Raw genomic sequence first — 22848 nt, 5'->3', positions numbered from 1 at the left:
TTCACTCCTTGCAGAAGTTCATTATTTGGTGGTCTGATCGAGAAAAAAATTTATCAGCAAAATCCGAGTCGGGCGGTTGCATGGCTGGTGGGTTCTTTATGGAGTGACCTTTGTGGCCCTGTTCTTTTTATTGTGTTCGACGAGTGAGTTTCCAATTTTCGATATCCCTCGTATTCTGTTGCATGCAGGTACTGAAAAAATACTGATTTTTTCTTTTGAGGAGGTACTGAATTTTTTTTAGAAAGTTCTGCAAAAGAACTGATTTTCTGCCAGCCAGTTCTTGTAGACATCCTGTGCGAAGTATCAAATTTTTTGCGAACTTAAAGCTCAATAAAAACCATCAAGTGAACGTGCCAGCGGGGGAGGGGTGCATAAGACGCGTTCACTCGTGTTGGACCCATTTTTTGCGAAAGCCCTGTCAACACTACTAGCAACAGTTCACGGAACTTTGCGCGAAATTTAAGTTTCGTAAACCTATCTCTTTGTGGACAAGGCCTTCCATTCACAAGAAATGAACGAAAAAATTATGAAAGAACAAACACAAATGTGGTTTAATGAATTTAACTTCCGCCGCGCCGCACAGACCGCACCGTGTTTAGCGCAATGCGTGAAGTATTCCGACAGTCTTGTAGGCTCTATGATTTTCACGCCGACCGCTGCTGAACGCACTGTGTTTGACGCAATGCGTGAAGTATTCATGCACTCTTGCAGGCGCTATCCGTTTCACGCTGACCGCAGTGACCGCACTGTGTTTGATGCAATGCGTGAAGTATTCGTGCAGTCTTGTAGGCGCTAATATGTGTTACATGCCGATCGATCGCCGCGTCGAGGGCTTCTCATTTTCATCTCAAGTCCTCGTCATCATTTCTCTCTAAGTCGCGCCGTTCCAGGCCAAATTGCGTGTTTGGTTTCTCTCTTAACTCGACTAATTAAAGGCGCTGTCACTTGTATCACTGAAAGATGACAACATTAGAAATTACTATACTCTCAGGAAATGAGAGATTTTGTCGCCTTTTTTCGTTTGCATTTTTTTTTTTTTTTTTCTTCTAAATCCGATTTTTTTTTTTGTATATACCTACATTTAAAAAAATTGCAATGTTTGCCGCCCCCTAGATTTGCCGCCATGGGCCGCGGCCTGTGACCTTCTTAATCCGGCCCTGATCACATCGTGATCCTACTCGATGGAACTCGTCGTCCCGAAAAATTTCACACCATAAACTAAGCTGCCTATCCCATTTAAACGTCAATGATATCGTCTTTGGCTCGTTCGAATGTCCAACCCGCATTCGTAAGACCGTCCACTGTCGACCTGTCTGCCAGGAGGTTCGCTCATCTCTGTAAAGTTAGTAATTGATATTCCTTAATCCTTAAATGATCCTGAGTCGTGGTATCTACCATGCATGTTCAAGCCACCGCGTCTTGACTGTAAGTGGGTCGATCCGTCGCATTTCGATAGTTCATTCGCGTTCTGTCGAAGCGCTGGTGCGTTGTTGCCAGTTCTGCAATCTGAAGGGATCCAGAGACACAATGGAGATGTTGCTTGTGTGAGGAATTTGCTATTTGACTAGTGATCCTTATGTCAAAGTTTGCGAGAAACACGATGGTGCCACTGGTTTTCTCTGAAATTAACGCCCAAGCTCAAAAAAAGCTCTCAAGTTGATGCCAAAATGGAGGAGATATCCCACGCTATCCTGAGATTCCACCTCTACATCAAGACAAACTCTTCATGCAAAGATAGGGAGCAAATACATTGACAGGGTTGCCGTGATTTCAGTTTTAGAGTCCCCAAATAAGGTGGCAGCCCTGTCAATGTATGGAGCCCTGTGCATGGTGAGTTCGTCTTGATGTAGAGGTGGACTCTCAGGATAGCGTGGGATATCCCCTCCATTTTGGCCTCAACCTGAGAGCTTTTTTTGAGCTTGGGAGTTGATTTCAGAGAAAACCAGTGGCACCATCGTGTTTCTCGCGAACTTTTACATAAGAAATAACAGTCAAATCGCAAATTCCTCACACATGCAACATCTCCATTTCAAATTATTTTATGTTGAAGATTAGGGGTATAATTTCCTTAAGTCAAATGCGCTGGCGGCTTAGAAGTCGCAACATCCTGAGGAAAACAAGATATCGAGTAAAAGGAGAGTACATTAGTTCAGCAGGACATCAGAGGCGAGGCGTTAATGATCGCTCATCGATATTTCCCCATTTGAAATTATGGTAAAGAATCGATTATAAAGGTGTTCGTTGCGAACACCCTGTTTATCGATCCTTTTCCATAGGTTCAGGTGGCAGATCAATCGATATATCGCAAAACACGCCACGCCACTGCAGGACACCTTCTCCATTCCCGGATGTCTCAGAGTAATCCGCGGTTTTAGTCGGTTTAACCATAGATTTTGTCCAAGACCTTTTGTTTGATTTTACGCACAAAAACTCAAAAAAAGGAACTTTAAGGAACCCAAATTATAACCGTAAACACGGGATTTTTTAAGTGGGTAAAGTCATGAGCTGAGATGGGTTCATCATTCGGTTTTTTTTATTTATTTTCTTTCCTCTTTTTAAGTGCCATTGAGAGCTCAATTTTCCGGAGATTTTTCCTGAACGATTTAAATAGAAACGCTCTTGAGCCTCCAGTAAAACATTGAACCTCAGACCACCAGTAATTTAAACGTACCCTATCTCCTATTATTTGCAACGCTACTCATGCCCGAAGTTACCTAACTCATTTTCTGGGTGGAAGCTCTGAATAGTGGTTCCTATTTTCACTGCAAAATGACAACCTCAGAAATGAGGTGCCGGTATAGGACGTAACCCGATCTGCGGAATCCGATTGCTGCATCCGACGAGGATGTTGGAAGTCGTGATTTTCAAACCAAGTCGGTCATCTCAACGCTTTCTGTCCGCGTTCTTATTATTCCTGTATCTGTTACCTTTCTTTAAAATCCTTATTTTTGACCAGCAACACCCCTCTCCCGTCCAATCACTTCGGAAATGAATACGCCAAAACTCGGCATTGGTCACGCCAGCGCGCGCCAACAATATGCGCGCGCTGTTCAGCTAGTTATCCGATCAAACCACCCACCCCCCCCCCCCATCGATTATAAATGTTGAAGTCGTCTGCTGTCTCAGCAATCCCAACTAGCTGAGAGGAAATGCAGAGAACTATGTAGGAAGTCGAGTCAGCTAGCCCTACATAATATCGACATTGAATTGAGCTAAAATTCAGAGGAGACATTGCATTGGTTCGCCGAAGAATCGACGGTGATCAAATAGTGTCTCAGCCTGCGGAAAATACTTTAAAATCCATACCCACAGCCCTCCTGATACGGCTGATACGACCCGTGAAGCTGTAGCTCGTAAGAGTTACCTACTTTACACCGAGAAAAATGTTTTTGTCCTTGTGTTACTTTTAGTCAGTATAGTCTATGGAAAATTAAGCACGAGCTAACGCTGAATGAAAGTTCTCGTAGAGTTTGGCACAGTATGGGTTGATTTCAACCTCGGGGAACGTATGAAAACCCAAGGAAACCATCACTGAAAAAATGTTATGGGCTGTATGACCCAACCTCAAAATTACTGACATGTCCATACTCTTCTCATGTAGGTACTCTAGCTTAGGCCCATTTTTGAAAATCTCGGGGTAGGTGTTTAAGACAAGCTTCTTCTCCCCCCCCCCTCAAAATGGATTGCATTTTGCAAAAGGGAACCACTAGCATTGCAATGTTGCTAAGATTGTGCAACTTCTTTTGTCTTGGAGGAAAAACCCGATTATCCATTATTAATTTCTATTTTACTCGCTAAAAACTGTGAATTTAAGACAAAAATTACCATCTAAATTTCATAGTTTTTCACGATTTCCGCAATTTTACTGCAAAGGATGAAGTTGCACAATCTTAGCATCATTGCAATGCTAGTGGTTCCTTTTTGCAAAATGCAATCCAAATTGACCTTCAATGAGTTAAATTTCCCGCTTACGGTTCAGCTGCTCGATCTATGTGCCGCACTTAGCCAAGTGGCGGAGTCCGCGTGTGTGTACGTGAGTGTGGGGAGGAAGGGGGGTGTTGGGGGTAAGAAGGGGGGGGGGTGTTGGGGGTAGGAAGGAGAAAACAGCTCATAAGTCGGCGGCGGCGGAGTGGGCGAGGACGAGGGCGGGCGCGGCTCGAGAGGGTAAAATAGCGATGCATTACCCGCTTTGTGGAGAGTGAAAAAGGCTCAGAGACCAGTGACTACAACGAATAGCACTTCTGGCGGACAAAGTTCGCCACCCATAAGACATACATCACGCTAATACATCTTTTAGCCCTCCCTGGCCGCGGCCGGCCGCTCTCCCTCCGCACACTGAAAAAAAAAAGTAGCTTGGATCAAGCATGATAATTCTTGAATTTGTCGCCAAGAATTTCCTTTATCTTGCTTTAAGCTGACTTTTTCTTGATTCAAGAAAAATAATGCTTGGGTTAAGCAAAATAGTAGCTTATATTAAGCAGCAAAATTCTTGATTTAAGAAGAAATACTTCTTGGCGGCAAATTTAAGATTCTTTTTTTTCCAGTGCACAGTCGGCCTTGAGACCGAGCGTACACGGGAAAAAAAAAGAATCTTAAATTTCCCGCCAAGAAGTATTTCTTCTTAAATCAAGAATTTTTCTGGTTAATTTAAGCTACTTTTTGGCCTAACCCAGCATTATTTTGCTTGTATCAAGAAAAAGTCAGAAAAAAAAAAAATTTCTTGGCGGCAAATTCAAGAATCAACATGCTTGATCCAAGCTACTTTTTTTTTCAGTGTAGCCGTTTGGGTAAAAACTGGGAGACGAAAGGGTGGTTATAGGCAGGACGAACCTCTGAACCATTAAAAACCACCCTGAAGAAAATAAGTTACGGGCTGTACAGACATACCGTCCGTTCCGGGCTCGGAGACCGAAAGTTCTGAATGCTGGAAGTGTAGCAATTGCTCCGGATGCAACGCCCGAAACACGAACTAACGCTAAATGTTCGTAGAGTTGAGACAGTTTGGGTTGATCTCAACCTCGGAGAACATGTGGAAACCCAAGAAAACCAACACTGAAAAAAATGTGTGGGCTTAACAGACATACTGTCCGTTCCGGACTCAGAGGCCGAAACTTCCGGGTGCTGGAGCTGTAGCTTTAATTGCTCCGGAAGCTACACCCGGAACTTTCGGCCTCTGAGCGCGGAACGTGGACGGTATATCTATATAGCTCGTAAGTACGGCTTCCACGGCCGGAGTTTTTTTTTCAGTGCAGGTAAAACTTGGAAAATTCTGGAGGAAAATGCAGAATGACTCAAAAGTTGGGACCATGGCGTTTTCAGAATAGAGGATTTCAGTGTTACCGGCGGTCTGGAAAACTGGAAAACTCACTGAGTTTGAATGTACCAATACCCAACCCTCTTGGACCCGACTCACTTCTGCGTGGTGTGGTAGTGGGCCTGAAAGAATTTTGATGCGAACCATTTTGTCGATGATCCAAATGGCGGAAATTTCTCGAGAGAATTGACAAATTTCGTTGTTTTTAAACATGGAAATATTTTAAGTAAACAATTCCCTTTCTGAGTCTTTAGTGAATATTTTCTCGCATTTTATTCGCGCTTCCTCTACACTTGATCCGCTTTGTTCGGTTCCGGCCGGGGTGTCCCACCGTGCGCCGCGAGGAAAGTGTGCTCCTCCTCCGCGAACTGTTTATTTATTGCCGCGATCTCCTTTTTTTCTTTCTTTTATTCCGGCTAATTTTTTATTTTTCCGCGGCTAAGTGGATAACTCTATTGATCAAGTGTCAGGGTCGCGCTCGCCTTTTCTTTCCGAGTCCGGGCCGACTCCTTCGCCACAGCCCGGCGTCCGCCTTGCGCCTTGCGCCTTGCCCCTTGCCAGCCCCGCTTCGACCTCTTGCTTTTGAGCCCGCCATCCTCGGAGTGGCAACACCCTCCCCCTCCCCGTGCACTCGTTTTCCTCGCCGGATGGCTTTTCCTCCGTCCGTGGTCTGTTCGTACCTGCGGGCCGATTATTGAAATTGATAGACAAAACTATAGATATAGGAGACGAGAGGGATAAGAAAGGATCCTACTGGTGGAAGCGGGTGGTTGAAATAGACAAAAGACGTAGGTAATGGACTAACTAACGGTACCTGCGAGCCGATTATTGAAATTTACAAGCAAAACTATAGATATAGGAGACGAGAGAGATAAGAAAGGGTCCTATTGGTGGAAGCGGGTGGTTGAAATAGACAAAAGACGTAGGTAATGGACTAACTAACGGTACCTGCGGGCCGATTATTGAAAATTATAAGCAAAACTATAGATATAGGAGACGAGAGAGATAAGAAAGGATCCTATTGGTGGAAGCGGGTGGTTGAAATAGACAAAAGACGTATAGGTAATGGACTAACTAACGGTACCTGCGGGCCGATTATTGAAATTTATAAGCAAAACTATAGATATAGGAGACGAGAGAAATAAGAAAGGATCCTATTGGTGGAAGCGGGTGGTTGAAATAGACAAAAGACGTAGGTAATGGACTAACTAACGGTACCTGCGGGCCGATTATTGAAATTTATAAGCAAAACTATAGATATAGGAGACGAGAGAGATAAGAAAGGATCCTATTGGTGGAAGCGGGTGGTTGAAATAGACAAAAGACGTATAGGTAATGGACTAACTAACGGTACCTGCGGGCCGATTATTGAAAATTATAAGCAAAACTATAGATATAGGAGACGAGAGAGATAAGAAAGGATCCTATTGGTGGAAGCGGGTGGTTGAAATAGACAAAAGACGTATAGGTAATGGACTAACTAACGGTACCTGCGGGCCGATTATTGAAATTTATAAGCAAAACTATAGATATAGGAGACGAGAGAAATAAGAAAGGATCCTATTGGTGGAAGCGGGTGGTTGAAATAGACAAAAGACGTAGGTAATGGACTAACTAACGGTACCTGCGGGCCGATTATTGAAATTTATAAGCAAAACTATAGATATAGGAGACGAGAGAGATAAGAAAGGATCCTATTGGTGGAAGCGGGTGGTTGAAATAGACAAAAGACGTATAGGTAATGGACTAACTAACGGTACCTGCGGGCCGATTATTGAAATTTATAAGCAAAACTATAGATATAGGAGACGAGAGAAATAAGAAAGGATCCTATTGGTGGAAGCGGGTGGTTGAAATAGACAAAAGACGTAGGTAATGGACTAACTAACGGTACCTGCGGGCCGATTATTGAAATTTATAAGCAAAACTATAGATATAGGAGACGAGAGAGATAAGAAAGGATCCTATTGGTGGAAGCGGGTGGTTGAAATGGACAAAAGACGTAGGTAATGGACTAACTAACGGTACCTGCGGGCCGATTATTGAAATTTATAAGCAAAACTATAGATATAGGAGACGAGAGAGATAAGAAAGGATCCTATTGGTGGAAGCGGGTGGTTGAAATAGACAAAAGACGTAGGTAATGGACTAACTAACGGTACCTGCGGGCCGATTATTGAAATTTATAAGCATAACTATAGATATAGGAGACGAGAGAGATAAGAAAGGATCCTATTGGTGGAAGCGGGTGGTTGCAATGGACAAAAGAGGTAGGTAATAGAATAACTAACGGCAACCAACGAGAGACTCTATTGGCAGAATATCTTTTCAGCACAAAGTACACTTGTGGTAATTTTCTCGATTATCGTTGCCGCTTAAAATCATTTTCGCACGAATCGGATCTCAAACATCCGGCAACATCGCACAGCAGCTGAGCAGGGAAACCATGCTGCCCTATTCTCCTGATCATTTTAAACAAACTTATGCACTTCATGTGTTCAAAAATGGGTTCTACATCCATGTCATAACTTTATTTTTACCCTCAAAAACTCAAAACACATACTTTCCCATGTGGTCTTTGCTTCAAAAATTATGTGAAGAAATACAGATATCTGAACCCTCTTAAATATGCCGTATATTTTTCTCGACGTTGCCACATATTTGTGCGAAAATGATTTTATGCGGCGACGATAATCTGAAATTTACCACAAGTGTACTTTTTGCGGAAAAGATAGTCAGCTACCCTATAGTTAGTCCCTCATTTTTTACCCTCAGTCTAGGAACTTCTTTTTTCAACCAATAGGATCGCTCCATACTCCCTGTGTCTTCTTTGTCTATCGATTTGTCTGTCAATTTCAACAATCAGCCCGCTGGACCGTTTCGTATGTACGGAGGACGCTGTCACCTAGGACGTCACTTTGGCGATGAGCCTGTTGCAAAACTCAGTCAGAGCAAAAGGAAGAGTTGTCCCTCGCAGAAAATGGCTAAAAAAATAACGATGAGCGTATCGGGAAAGTCTGAGATACTCTCCTAAATTCACAACCTTCACTGGAAAAAAAAAAAAACACATTGAATCTAGAGTCCAGACTCTTAAAAACATCGACAAGAAAAAATACTGTTGATTCAATCAGATTTTTGCTTAAATCAAGAACCAAGCCTCTTAATTTGAGCGGATTTCCTTTTGATCGAAGCTTAAATCTGATTGAATCAAGAGTATTTTTTCTTGTCAATGTTTTCAAAAGTCTGGACTTTAGATCCAATGTGTGTGGTTTTTTTTTTTTTTTTTTTTTTTTTTTTTTTTTTTTTTTTTTTTCCAGTGTCCGTAAGAAATCATAGAGTACATATAGTCGCATGCAGTGTAAATGAGAGAGCTAGCGCCACTTCTCAGCATTTTCCAGGTCCCGAAATCCGAGACTCCCGAGTCACGCCGGGCCACTTTTTCGATACATAATCTGTGAAAAAGAAGTTTCCACGAAGTATCTTTTACGCTAGGAAGATTCACGGGTTTGGGGTCCGGCCGTAACGAGTTTCGGTCGAGAGGAGGAGGTTGACACCTTTACGCGTGCGCGGAGACGAGAGCGCGCGTGGCTCCGAGGCACGTCCGTGAACGTTCCAGACACGGACGGCTTGACACGAAAAGGCACGAACGAGGAGAAATAAAATGCCACGTGGGTCGCGAGCATCCGCTCCCTTCTAAACACACAAAATTGACTCCGAGTCATCGGAAAATTGGAAAGGTGAGCCCGCGGTTGCCAGACAACGCCCGAACAGACGGATGACACTAATCACTGGAAAAAAAAACACATAGGAGCTACAGTCCAGACTCTTGAAAACACTAACAAGAAAAAGTACTCTTGATTCAATCGGATTTTTGCTTAAATCAAAAGGAAATCCGCTTAAATTAAGAGGCTTGGTTCTTGATTTTAGCTAGATTCTGATTGAATCAAAGAGTATTTTTTCTTGTCGATGTTTTTAAGAGTCTGAAGTCTGAGGGCTGAGTCTAAGTTGAGAGCCACGACCATGTAGGGCTTAGATTTTTTATCGTTTTTTCTTTTAAATTTGTATTGTTTCCGACTAAAAATGACTCAGTTTTGAGTCGAAATGTCTCGGGTTTTATTGATTGCGTATTTTTAGCTTTGTTTCCTGTTTTCCCTCCTTGTTTTTTCCACTGTTATCATTATCTCGGGCTGCAGACATTTCAGAGAGAATGAACAAAAAGTGAAAGAAAAATATGAAATGCTGCTGGGAAATCATAAGCCCTAAAATAAAACTGCGATTTAGGAGTTTTCTCTCACTCTCTCTCCTTATAAAAATGACAAATTATTTGAAGTTGAGTAAACTCTAAAACGCCTCCCTCTAAAATAGAAATGGCACACCACGGCGAATGGCATTCTTCACCACCGTTCATACTACAGCGATTTCCATCCGATCTGTACAGATTTTGGAGTCAATTCCCGAACTGCGCAGATTTTTGGTGCTTGGCTGGCAACCAATCGTGCTCAATACGTGATACATCGGAACTCAAACGCAATAATCGAACAGATAATCTGACATCAATTCGATCGTCCGAGGAACGAGTGCTTTCAGCTCGAGACACTTCCAATCGCTCTGAATGCGCAGTTATTGTCGATGCCTCGCAGGTGAAGGGATGAGGTGGCACTGACGCGAGTGACAGTAGCGAAAAACGTTATAGAAACCGCAATAGTCGAGACCTAGAATTGCCCGACTCAGACGTCAACGGGGAACGATCCGATGAAACTTTTTGGATTGCGCACGGAAAAAGACCGAATCGACCCAGTATGAATAAATGCTTGTGGTTACAAGCTAAGCAGAATCTGTGAAAAAATTAATAACTGGACGTTTTTGCTGTGTTATTAAAGAGGGAATGATTTTACACGTTAATTCTGTCAAGACGCGTAAAACAAAACTTACATCCCCAAGGAAATTTTCAAGATCATTCAAATTGTAAGTTTCATTCCTAGAACTGGACGTAGTTCTGCCGAACGGAACTATGTGCCTTAAGACATGACCCCTAAGACCCATAAGAATATATGCATACCAGGGCTCACGTCATGATACACATAGTTCCATTTGGCAGAAATGCGTCCAACTTAAACTGGTTCAAAGAGATGCAGCAACTAATTTTTGGTTTTTTTTTTATTATCTTTGTTTGCGCAAGAAAAATTGGGGAGTATATATCAATTAGACATAGTATAGCAAAATTGCGCGATCTAAATTGAAGGAGTGGACAATAATATGAATTGTTTTCTTCCGACATGTCTTGATATAGCTTATGTGAATTCAGAACCTTTGGACTGACAAAAGGCCACAAAATGACCCGTATTCTTGATTTGTGGCAACTCATTAAATAAATGTGTCTACTTTAAACAGTTATTACCTTGCTTGAAATTCCTTTTTATTATTTGTTCGGTTTTTTGCATCCAATATCCGTCTCCTCAAATTTGGAAAGGCAGTGCTCAACTCTGAAGGATACATGACGAGGGATAACGAACAATGACTGACAATTTCGGCAGAAATGAGTTAGCAACTTTGCCGCATTCTGCAATATAAAATACGCAAGCTGATTTTAGTTTTTCCCCCAATTCTATGGGAGAGTGCTGCAATGCCGCCGTAATGTATGAAAAAATTGCAAATCTAACATGAAAATTTCAAAAAGAGCGAAGCCTTCTCTTCGTTCTACAAACTCGTCAGTCTGCAGATAGGTGGTATCGTTCGATAGCCATTCATGAGTTCTTTTGATGATCCCCAAAAATTTTTCATATTACTCGTCAGTACACAATCACCAAATTTTTTTTTCACTGATGACAACTATCATGAGGAATGAGAGAGACGCGCAACACACCCTGTGTAGTATTGTTATTCTGCCGTGCTAAGGAAAAACGCCGTACGAACATTCGAGAGTTGCCACATTTCCTTCGATAAAGTGTTTATTTTTGAGGAACATTATGAATATTTTCCCTTGAAACTCTCACGAACTTTAGTCGTGATTGCCTTTAAAATTATCTGAAAAATTGAAAGGAAAATATTCATAAATTTACTAGCAAATTCGTTTTTTAGCGAAGGAAATTTGGCAACGCCTAAAGGTTTATACGGCGTTTTTCCTTAGTACGGCAGTATTATAACGCTTGCACAGCAGTTAGCTCGGCAGCCTAACGGTGCACGGTTGAATTTACCTTGGCCCGACACCTTTTAAAACAAGCTCATCCATCAACACATCGCGGGGCAAATAAATTACCAGGAAGAAACAGCCTCTTAATATCGAGGCTGCCCCCATCAAACCGAAAGCACCCCTCCCCCCGCCACCCTCCTCTGACCACGCATCGGAAGAAGGGTTGATCAATCATTAGCGAGGGTGAGGCCTAATCTGTTATAATTCGGCCACTTTGGGCCGCGGCCTCCTCTGCTGTATGAATGAACATGGTAAGAGGTTGTTCATTACGTCCGCACGGGTCACGGGGAAGCACCCTTTCGTAACTTGTTCCCGCCGAGGCGAACCATCGTAAGGTCCTTCTCTCCGTTTCCGGTAAAATAAGTGGCGCAATCCCGAAATTTCCTCTCTTTCCGCTGGGGGTGGAATATTGTTCCGGACCGAAATCGGCGAGCGTGTAGGGAAGCGCGCCGGAAGAGGCCAGAGAGACAGTCCCTTCATCAGTGTTGAGGAGCGGGACGGATTGATTTGACGAGGTTGAGGACAACGTTGAAATATTTTTATGGAACTTTCGAAACTTCACGCAGGCAGCAATTATTTCAACGGTAAAGTCGGAAATGATTTCTTGAGACCCCCCCCCCCCCCCCCCCGATTTTATGTGCCCTCAACTGCATCTATTTAGAGGAACAAGGATTCCATCATTCGTGCATTGTCGTGCTTAAATTAATGCGCAGTAGCATGCACTTTCTAAAATATCTGTACACCGGTGTTTTTATTCGTCCGCAGGAACAAAGGTACAACATTATCCGTAGGCGGGTAAACGAAAGTGTAACATTCTAGCTCCCCGCACACCCCGAACACATTCCTCAGGGAATACACGGTTGTGTTACTGGATTACTCACCCGCGGATCATATAAGCACAGTAAATGTGCCTCCGGACAAATAGCCCAAAAAAACACATCTCTGAAAAACACGCGCTATTTAACAATTTATACATGTGTAACTCTTTTTAGAGTTAGCGTCCATATATTTTGTCTCGCGGATCGGTTATTGCGTGAAATTTCAATGTGAAAACTGCGATATTGCGCTTGAATTAAATGTAGCACACTGGAAAAAAAAAAACACGTATGATCTAGAGTCCAGACTCTTGAAAACATTGACAAGAAAAAATACTCTCGATTCAATCGGATTTTTGCTTGAATCGAAAGGAAATAAATTAAGAGGCTTGGTTCTTGATTTAAGCTAGATTCTGATTGAATCAAGAGCACTTTTTCTTGTGGATGCTTTATAGAGTCTGGACTCCAGATCCAATGTGTTTTTTTTTTCCAGTGCACCACCGGAAGAAAGAAAAAAAAGTGAGCTGAGCCAGAGCCACAGATTATATTATGTGTGTGATTTTTCTTAATTTTTCCAGTCCGTCCTTGGCATTGCAGGCAACTCCTCTTCGTACTTTTTTACCACACTGGGTGACATTTTTTTGTGCCCTTGCATTTTAGCAAGCCTTCCACTTAAAAGCTGTTCGTGTCAATATTACCATTAAAAATAAGTTTCTCAGCTATTTTCAAGCTTACTTCGTTATTATCTGAAATATCCCCATAGAGGGTAGTTGATAAATCAACCGAAATTCTTTTTGTAATTACCTGAAGCCTGAGCCGGAAAATTCCGTGTGAAATCCCGATGGCGGAATATTGACGGTTCGAACTTGAAATGCTAGACGGCGACCGGAGGAAGGCATTCTTTTTGGCACGCGCACGCGCAGCGTGAGTCCCGCTTCCATAAGTGGCCGCTTCTGGGCCGGTGTCAAAAACGCAACGGTCGCTTAAAGGATTCCAACCAATTCAGCCGACGATCCGTCCTCTTTGATGGCTAAATGGGAGCTGTTATAAAGGGAAGACCAGGTCGCTGTCAAAGCCAAACGATCAGAGTTCATTGTTGAGCCCCCGTGCGCGTCGCGTCTCGCCGTCGGGAAAATCTCGACCGTCATAATTGCTCGCGGAGCAAGAGGATCGAACGTGGCGTCTCCACTGTTGACATCTCGTTGCAGGATGCAAGGCGCCTTCCGACATTCCCAAAGGATTCCGGGTTTGTCTCAACAGGAAAGCACACTGGAAAAAAACACATTGGATTGAGAGTCCAGACTCTTGAAAACATTGACAAGAAAAAATACTCTTGATTCAATCAGTGAATTTAAGCTTAAATCGAAAGGAGATCCGCTCAAATTAAGAGGCTTGGTTCTTGATTTAAAAAAAAATCCGATTGAATCAAGAGTATTTTTTCTTGTCGATGTTTTTTAGAGTCTGGACGCTAGATCCAAGGTGTTTTTTTTCCATACATTTTCCGGAAATTTTGGAAAATTCTAACTAGAATCCCGGACCTTGGAGTAGGAGAAGTCGGAATGAAGAAGTTCCGAAGCCTGGAACTTTTGACGGACATGGATTGGGAGCACTGATCTCCATCAGTTGAAGAGCAGAAATTCTACATTTTGTCTTTCGTTTTCGCCTTGGAAAGTAACTGAAAAATGCCGGAGAAGAAATAAGATTTTTTTTTTTTTTTTTTACTCCTTTGGTTCCCAGAACTTCCTGTGGAGGTGTGAATATCAGGGGCGGACTGGTAGTCGAAAAGTTAGGAGGCGACCTAAATGTGGGGGCCACTCCCGTCGCTCGGGGGGCCCTCCCTCGGAAAATTTTGAAAAATTCACACTTTTTAAACGCAATTTTAAGCATTATTGGAGTTAAATTCTACAGTACTTGAACTTCAAAATAACCCATTCTCAGGATTCTTCGGGAGCCCCTTCATCACATAAGCTTTAGGCGACCTTTCATGTCTCTTAGAGACAAAATTTCAAGGATTTGGGGTCTTTTAGTGGCTGAAAAGGATAGGAAAATTACTTCACTACAGGGAAAAAAAACAATGACTCGAAACAAATTCGCCGCGGGGGCCCCTTCGGGACCTCCGCGGTAAATTATTAGGAGGCGATCGCCTCCCCGCCCCCATGGCCAGTGGTGGCCCCTGGTGAATATGTCTTCCGAATTTGTTAATTGGATTACATTTTGCAAGAAGGAACTAACATCTCTGGCTCTCCCATTAAAGCACATATCTGCGTAGGGAAACCAATGACATATAATGCCTTGAAAAATAATGAAAAATGCCGGGGAAGTTGTAAGATTTTCTCATATCTTCTTCGCTTGGTTTTCAATTAATGTTTCTCCTCTGAATGATCCATTTTCCTATTTTGATTTTCTTATTTTTTGGGAGACGAGCACTGGAAAAAAAACACATTGGATCTAGAGTCCAGACTCTTAAAAACATCGACAAGAAAAAATACTCTTGATTCAATCGGATTTTTGCATAAATCAAGAACCAAGCCTCTTAATTTTAGCGGATTTCCTTTTGATCTAAGCAAAAATCTGATTGAATCAAGAGTCCTTTTTCTTGTCAATGTTTTCAAGAGTCTGGACTCTATATCCAAAGTGTTTTTCTTTCCAGTGAGAGGCAACAGAGCCTCGGAGGAGGCGATCAATTAGCCGGGAGCGCGCGGCATGCGGCAGGTCGTCGCGGTAACAATGAAGCCAAGTACGAGGCCGAGGCTGTGGAAAATGAAATAATGAACTGATTTCCCGGGAGCCGGGCCGGGGCGGAGGATGGAAGCCGCGGTAAAGAGGCACAGACGTAAGATTACGCGCCGGACAAAGCCCACGTGCGCGGGACGTGTCGTGTGCGCGGCGCGGCGCGGCGGGCCCGGTGCCACCACTGCCGCGCAGCCCCGTCCCCCGCGTGGGGCTCCGGAGGAGTGTCGTCCCACCCGGGCGGGGCCTCCCGCCAACTAGCTTCTGCCATTATGATAGAGTCCTCGCTACACTCACAGAGAGAACCCGAGATCCGTAGGATCCAGAAAAATGGCCGCCATTAGTGATGTGGCAGCGGGCTCATGATGGAGGTGTTGCATGTGTGAGGAATTTGCGATTTGATCATTGATTCTTATGTGAAAGATCGCGAGAAACACGATGGTGCCACTGGTTTTCTCTGAAATCAACCCCCAAGCTTAGAAAAAGCTCTCAAGTTGAGGCCCAAATGGAGGGGATAGCCCGCGCTATCCTGAGAGTCCACGTCTACATCAAGACGAACTCATCATGCAACGGTAGGGAGCAGATACATTGACAGGGCTGCCACTTTATTTGGGGACTCCAAAACTGAAATCACGGCAACCCTGTCAATGTATTTGCTCCCTATCTTTGCAAGGAGAGTATCGACGGTGAAACTACCAAACCACGTATCTCGTTTGCGGTGTTTAAAAATCTACGCTCGCATTTTATTTTTTTGAAGTCGACCAAATCAATATCATTCTTTGAAATTTTCTCAGAATTTTCTCCGCAGAAAGAGGAAAAATCACAGAAATTTTCAAGACTAGACGTTAAGCAGTTTTTCATTTAAAAAATAAAGTATGACAGGAAGTCTGCGACGTCGCAAACCGAGATACGTGGTTTGGTAGTTTCTCCGTCGGTATGTCTTGGTGTAGAGGTGGACTCACAGGGTAGGGTGGGATATCCCCCCCCCCCATTTTGGCCTCAACTTGAGAGCTTTTTTTAAGCTTGGGAGTTGATTTCAGAGAAAACCAGTGGAATCATCGTTTCATCGTGTTTCTCGCGAACTTTTACATATGAAGCAATAGTCAAATCGCAAATGCTTCACCCATGCAACATCTCCATTGAAAGTGACAAAGCCATAGTCAAACATGACAAAAGGGATATGGGGCGATCCTATTGGTGGAAGCCGGTGGTTGCAGTGGATAAAGGAGGTAGGTTATAGACTAACTAGCGGCAACCCACGAGATACCCTATGAAGTTAGTATGTCTTCTTTGTCTATGAATGTCAATAATCAGCCCGCTGGAGCGATAGACTGATTTAGTGAGAAGGCCATTCGATATAATCACGAACTCAGTGGTTCCAACCAAAACAAAAACTAACCTCGTGTACAAATTCCGTGTGAGTGGATTTGCGTCAATTCTTCACAATTTGGTCCTTAATTGGTCATGAATCAATTAAGATGCGTTGAATACGAGAAATTTGGATTGCGACAAACACTTAGACGCATTTTACAACCGTGGCGTGAAGAGCGCGAATTAGAGACAAGATACTCGTACTTGAACTACAACGTAGCCAATAAATCAGTCCATTATTCTTGCCAACATTTTCAGACGTTACCAGAGAAATGTTTGGCAGGTGCCCTAGTGCCCACTTTCATGAAAGGGTCCGGGTTTTAGCAATACTGAAGGGGATTTTCGAGGGCCCTCCCTTTTAGATTGGCTTTTTCTAAGATCCACTTTGAATATATTCTTACGCATATTACAACCCTGTGTAAACGTTAGGCTCAACTCCACTGAAAATCCTTGCAAAATAATACTAATATTTTCCTTGAGGGTCCTCTCGAAAATAAAAAAATTGTCAAAGTTCATTCCTTGAAGCACACTTAGTCGTCTCTCAGGTAAACAACGTAACTTCATTCAAGGTCTAAACATTCCTCTCTGCCAATGGTATTTTTACAAGGGGACTATCGGTCATTTTTAAGTCCAAATTACTCAATTCTTTCTGGAAACTGCTCCCTTTACTGACAATGAGATGCCTTCAAAACAAGTCTTCTACACCTGGTCTTCTCTAAAAATTTTTCCGTCTATCTGTTTCAGCCTACATATCATGGATTAGGTTCTATTCAACCTACCCTAAGGAAGTCCGGTCGATCTTCCCATTCAAGGAGATTCATTTGGGTCACATGGCCAAGAGTTTTGCTCTACGAGACCCGCCATCAAATATCAGCCGACACGGGAAGGTCTTCGCCAAGAAATCTGGGTAAGAGCATCGGTCTATTTTGCCGGTAATTTGTTTTCACGATCGTATACCTTCGTCAAAAATTCTTGGTGACGAAGAATGAACTTGTAGTCTCCATCTGGGAGGCTCTTTCATTCGTAGTCCTCGCGGTTATTGGCTTTACAACAATACCAGGATCAGTTTTTTCTTTTTCATTTTTTGGAACGGCGCTTGAACCGGACAACGAAGGCATCCACTTCCTTACTCAAGCAAATTCAGCCCATTTCCGATCTTGGTATACTGCATTAAAAGTGAGCATGCCCCTTTCAATATGCGAGCGAGTCTTCTTTTCAATATGTGGAGCAGGGATTTAGAGCTGAGGTTTGAGGGAGCATCATAAACGGAGCCGCATCGGCGCGCGAGGCGGAGGCCCGGCGCGGACTTTCATGCCGCTTCGATCAGTGCGCCGGGGGAGCGCATATGCCGTTGAGGCGGCTTCACCTGGTGAAGCCGACTCCCGGCTCCTTTTCTGATGCTGCATCAGTTTCGATGCTGAGTCCAGCATCAAAATTGAGGCGGCTTCAATTAGCAGACGCGTCGGACGCCAGCGCCCCGGCGTGGGCCACCGCGCCAATGGGAAACGTAAACAAAGGGGTGTTCCGCGAATTCATCGCCGAGTCCGAGGGTCGCGGTCTTCTGGGACAGCCCCGTCGGTAATTAAGCTGGGTGGCGGGTCCGAAAATTGAGGCCGTATCGGGCCGCAAGCCGACGGTCCGGCCTCAGAGGCTGAGGCCCATGTTGGTCCCTGAGCCAGCATCAAACCTCAGCATCAGCGCTTGAGGCTGGCTCGGTCGGTTCTCCAGCATCGGGCTTCAATGCCCGAAGCCGGCGGCCGGCAGGCTGAGCGCATCAGGCTCGGAGCCGTATGCCCGAACGGCCGCTACCTGGGCATACGGCATTGATGCTGAAGCTACGAGTCGATGCTGTACAGCATAACCTCATGAGGCGCCTCAAATGCCTGATGTGGAGGAAGGAGGCTCTTTCATTCGTAGTCCTCGCGGTTATTGGCTTTACAACAATACCAGGATCAGTTTTTTCTTTTTCATTTTTTGGATCGGTGCTCGAACCGGACAACGAAGGCATCCACTTCCTTACTCAAGCAAATTCAGCCGTTGGTAATTATTATCCATTGCATGATAACTACGCGGTCGCTTAATCCCGTTTCTAGCGTCATTCATCAATACGATAACCTCTTTTGTGTGTTCTTTACTGCACAACAGAGAACACCTCTCATTCTTACAACAGCTTCGTCAACAAGTCGCCCTGCTGCCTGTATATTAGAGGCGTTGTCGGTAATGAAACCAATAAACTTTTCAGCTCCTTTCTCATCGATAATACTGTGGGCTAAGAAAATGACGACTCTTTCTTCAGTCAACAGACGATAAAAATATAGGTGCGGGGGTGAATAGTAGAATATTAACTCTTGAGTCTCTTTTACAATTACTGCAACCATCCAGACTTATGGTTAGAATATTATCTTTTTTCAACTCCTTTTCCATGTCGGCTGAAAGTTTTCATATTCTTTGTTTAAGAATTTGTTATCTAAGTGATCCCGTGATGGTATCCTAAATGATGGACGGAGTTTTTTTTTTTAAGAAAATCTTGCCATAAAGGGTGTCCAAATTTTCGAAAGGATGTTAACGTTGCATAAGTTGCTCCGCTGAATGATGCATCGAGATCCATCTGAAAAGAAAAAAATAAATGTACCTGCGAGATAATACAGAAATAACTGTAAATAGCTCGAAGAAGAAACACACACACATCACACAGCAGCACACAGAGAACATCTCTCACACATCACACATTGCACAGCAGAGAACATCTCTCATCCTCACAACAGCTTCGTCCTCCATGACGAAATTTTGCTATAAGGCCAAAAAAATAGGGGAAAATAACCGGAAAAGTGTGCCAAATGTTTGCGCATTTTGGGAAATGGGTAAAAATTCATATAGGGTATCGTGTATCCGACATTTATTTGAGCGGTAGAGTAACGGTAAGTGCATTCACTGTTAACATCGTGTTTTTCAGTTACTGTGTATTTTTCGTAATTATCTCAATTTTGTTCCTAAAAAATATTCCTATCATTTCCTTCTTCTATTTGTTTGGTTAACAATTTTTCTTCTCATGAAGTGTCAGAACTTTTTATGTTAAAATTGACGCATGAAATTCTTTGAAATTACGGAGAAATAACAATGTGCATGTTTTGCGGGCGGACTCTTTAAGTCAACAATTACTACACTCTATCGTTCAACTTCAATGGCACATATTTCGTACATCAACCATTAAACTGTCAATGAGTGCTCATTCAATCAGCAAAGTTCGAAACTCACAAGGGCCAGGTCGCAATAGGTAACAGTTACTTACTAAAAAATATTGCAATACCACTGAGTGTTGTGCATGTTGCCTACCTCTTATTTGAAGGGGCCCCATTTATTGAAACTTATCGCAATAAAATTGAAATAAGTTTCAATTTCTCATTGCATTGCATATTGCCTATCTCTCTGACATAAGGTGCTCATTTTCTTGATTGTTTAAAATCGGCATAAATCGACTGAATGATGTAAAAATATTGCAATTTAATTTAGATATTTTCGTTGCACTGTGCTACTTGGGTTTAGGCAATGTGACTGAGTCATTCCTAACTACTCGAAATATTTTAAATGATCTTTTACGAGCCCTTGTTACACTTCCAGTCTGATTGTTGTACGTCACGAACAATCAGCAGGAAAAATGAAGAAAAATTAATAGTGGCAATGTCTAAAAGTGAATTAAATTAAACATAGCTGTCAAGTTTCCTTGAATGATCTTTTTTTAAACTTTTCAACGAGAACTTCTCTGATAAATCAAGGATCTTGGACACATGCATGAATGATAAGGAAAATTGTCTGAAGTAATCCGCATTACCTGGGATTGGGCCCTTTGGTTTGTTGGTGGCTGATACCAGTATGGTGTATAATAGTAGTATTGCTGTGATGGTCCTTGCTGCGGCGGTCCCTGCTGCGGCTGTCGTTCATCTTGAGGTGGCAGAGGGGGCGGTTTTGTCTGAATTGAGGTTGTTTGGAAAAATTTCAATATATCGCTGCTGGGAATATGTTCCGCTAAAAAGAGAGAGAAAAAAATAACTACTAAATTGTTGAGAATAACATGAATTACTTTATTTGGTGAACGCCAATGATGAATTTTATGCACCTAGATTCAGTCTTAATTCAACTCATCCAATTCGTATCCTCGACATGCATGAAGTTTTGCATTTCCGTGGTTTGAAGGCGTTTTTTTTCTCATCATCGATTCAATCACTTTCGTGTTGACAACTGTCGCTGTTACGGATTTCATCGCATCACTGAAAATGCCGACAAAGCTTCAGTGAAATTGTTAAATGTTAATATTTTTTGCCCCCCCTCAATATCTTTGGTTTTTAAGTACATACAATTGTCTTACTCCATTTGTACTTCCGACTGAGTTACTTTGTCAGTACAAAAACTCGTATGGTTTTACTGACTTAACATTAGTAGAAAATTTTGGCTGGCAATATTTGGTACAGTTCGGTGGAATTATTTCGACGGCACTTTTTTTCACGCCATCTTCATTAGTAAAATAATCGTGGAATAACGATGATGTTTCAGTTCGTCCTATCCACGAATCTAACAGAAGGGGAAACTCTATGTTTATTACTTTTTGGGGGATAATGTTCTCGCTGAATAGTTTTACATGAGCCTTTGTTAATATCCTGGATTTTAAACAAGTGATGGACACGTTCCCGATCTCCTCCTGTAATCGATTGACCTTTTCAATGACGCGAGGGCCAAAAATGCCGTTAACCTCTTGCAAACAGAAGAGGTGGTAGCTGGTAGCAAAGTTCCATCAGCACTCTCGCAATACTGTGCAGTGTAACTGTGGGTCACTTCATCAAAATTTCCCAGAAATAATTCCGTGTCCTTCTCCCCTTGGAAACTCGAACTTCTATTAACGAGCACTCTGTCCTCACAGCCGATTTGATCGGTATGAGTACGAAAACGAACTTTTGATCATAGTTTTCTATCAGTTTTCGCGTGGCTTCTCTGAAGTTCCCCTCGAAACGCAAAATTTCGCCCTCATCAAACGCGCTTTGCGATTTGATGTAGCGCGTTACCTTCCGCTGTCTTATATTTTCTTGTTTGCCTATACCTACTCACTATGTGATAAACTTGTGTACGAGGCTTTTCATTTTCATAATTGACTTTGAGAGGACACCTGGTTAACTGTACATGTGTACATTATGTTAAATGTTTTTCGAGTACATTTTATTTAGAAACACAAATTTCTAGTGATGTAATAAAAATTTTACATCGTTTTGTACCCTGACCAACTGAAAATTTTCCCTCATCAGTTATCACGCACTGTAACTTGAATTTTACTTAACGTCTAGTTAAGTTGTCTATCTGGGAGCAGAATGTATTTTTCAGGACTGATCACTCTTATAATGTGATTTTATCATTAAGCTTTATTCATTTCATATCATTGCATGATTTGCATGGTATCCTAGGACCTTCTAGCGAATTTTATAGATAAACGAGCAATATCGCGCAGAATCGACCGGATAATTCTATGCATTCTCGCTAGCCGAGAGCGTCCAATTTCAGTTGGCGCGAATATTATGAGAGATCTCGCCTAGTCGGAATGTTTTAATGACGTGCAACCGCGACTGAATTGAGCAATGAGTTGCTCTCCTCCAGTCAATGGCAGTAAAATAAGCAAAGGTTGAAAGTTACGAAAGATGTAAGTATTTACCGCCAGAGGATAATTGGTATTACGCCGGGAAATTCTTCGATAGCGTTGCCAAGCCTCTATCGTTATTTTTATTGATGTGTAATAGTCATTCGTCTAGTTACACTTACTAGCTCTCTGTAACTCCTCGTTTTAAAGCTAATTGTTAGTTTTCTTCCGCCGAACTGTCCTGTCAGTTTCGATTAATTGTAATACTAAGCATTGCCAGCTGAAATGGTTGATGGATCCCAATTAGAATTCTTTCACCATTGCGTATGATAGTCATCGAATCTCTTGAGAAGACCATCAGTCCATCCTTCGTATATGCATCAATGTAAATAGATTTGTTTGATTCTACTACAATTTTCATCACATTTTCTGATTGTGCTCGTAACCTAACTTTCTGTGTTAAACTCGCCCATGGAGGAAAGCGAGTTATAATATATTGCTTTTTACCGAGGTCAGGTTTAACGCGACTTTATAGCTATCTTGGCTGTAAGTTATATTATACATTTTCTGCGAGGCAGGAGCAATTAATCCATCCGTATGTTTTGCTGTTTCTTGTGAAAGTTGAGGCAATGTTTCATCGACGTAAAATGATCATCAAAAGTGTATTATACAGAATGCGAATGCACGCATCGCCAGCGAAAATCTTGGTTCTCCTTACAAAATCCAATTTGTACGTTTCCATGGTACAAACATTTTTAATATCGCACCTGAGAATTTGTCAGGCCTGCACTCTTATTTTCATTTCGTGATG

At 42.6% G+C, this 22848-nt stretch overlaps 1 protein-coding gene across 1 annotated transcript in view; it reads left to right on the top strand.

Moving 5' to 3' along the window:
- The window catches only part of LOC109035026 (probable ATP-dependent RNA helicase CG8611), a 56661-nt gene that overhangs the window by 12337 nt on the left and 21476 nt on the right, over positions 1 to 22848 (top strand). The window contains exon 10 of the mRNA XM_019048487.2: positions 17165 to 17327. Coding sequence (XP_018904032.2) covers positions 17165 to 17327 — 163 coding nt within the window. The remainder of the gene's footprint in view (positions 1 to 17164; positions 17328 to 22848) is intronic.

The sequence above is a fragment of the Bemisia tabaci genome, chromosome 4 (assembly GCF_918797505.1).
Source record: "Bemisia tabaci chromosome 4, PGI_BMITA_v3".
Taxonomy (NCBI): Eukaryota; Metazoa; Arthropoda; class Insecta; order Hemiptera; family Aleyrodidae; genus Bemisia; species Bemisia tabaci.
The sequence above is the reverse complement of the archived record's forward strand: the minus strand, read 5'-3'. Positions and strand labels throughout refer to the sequence as shown.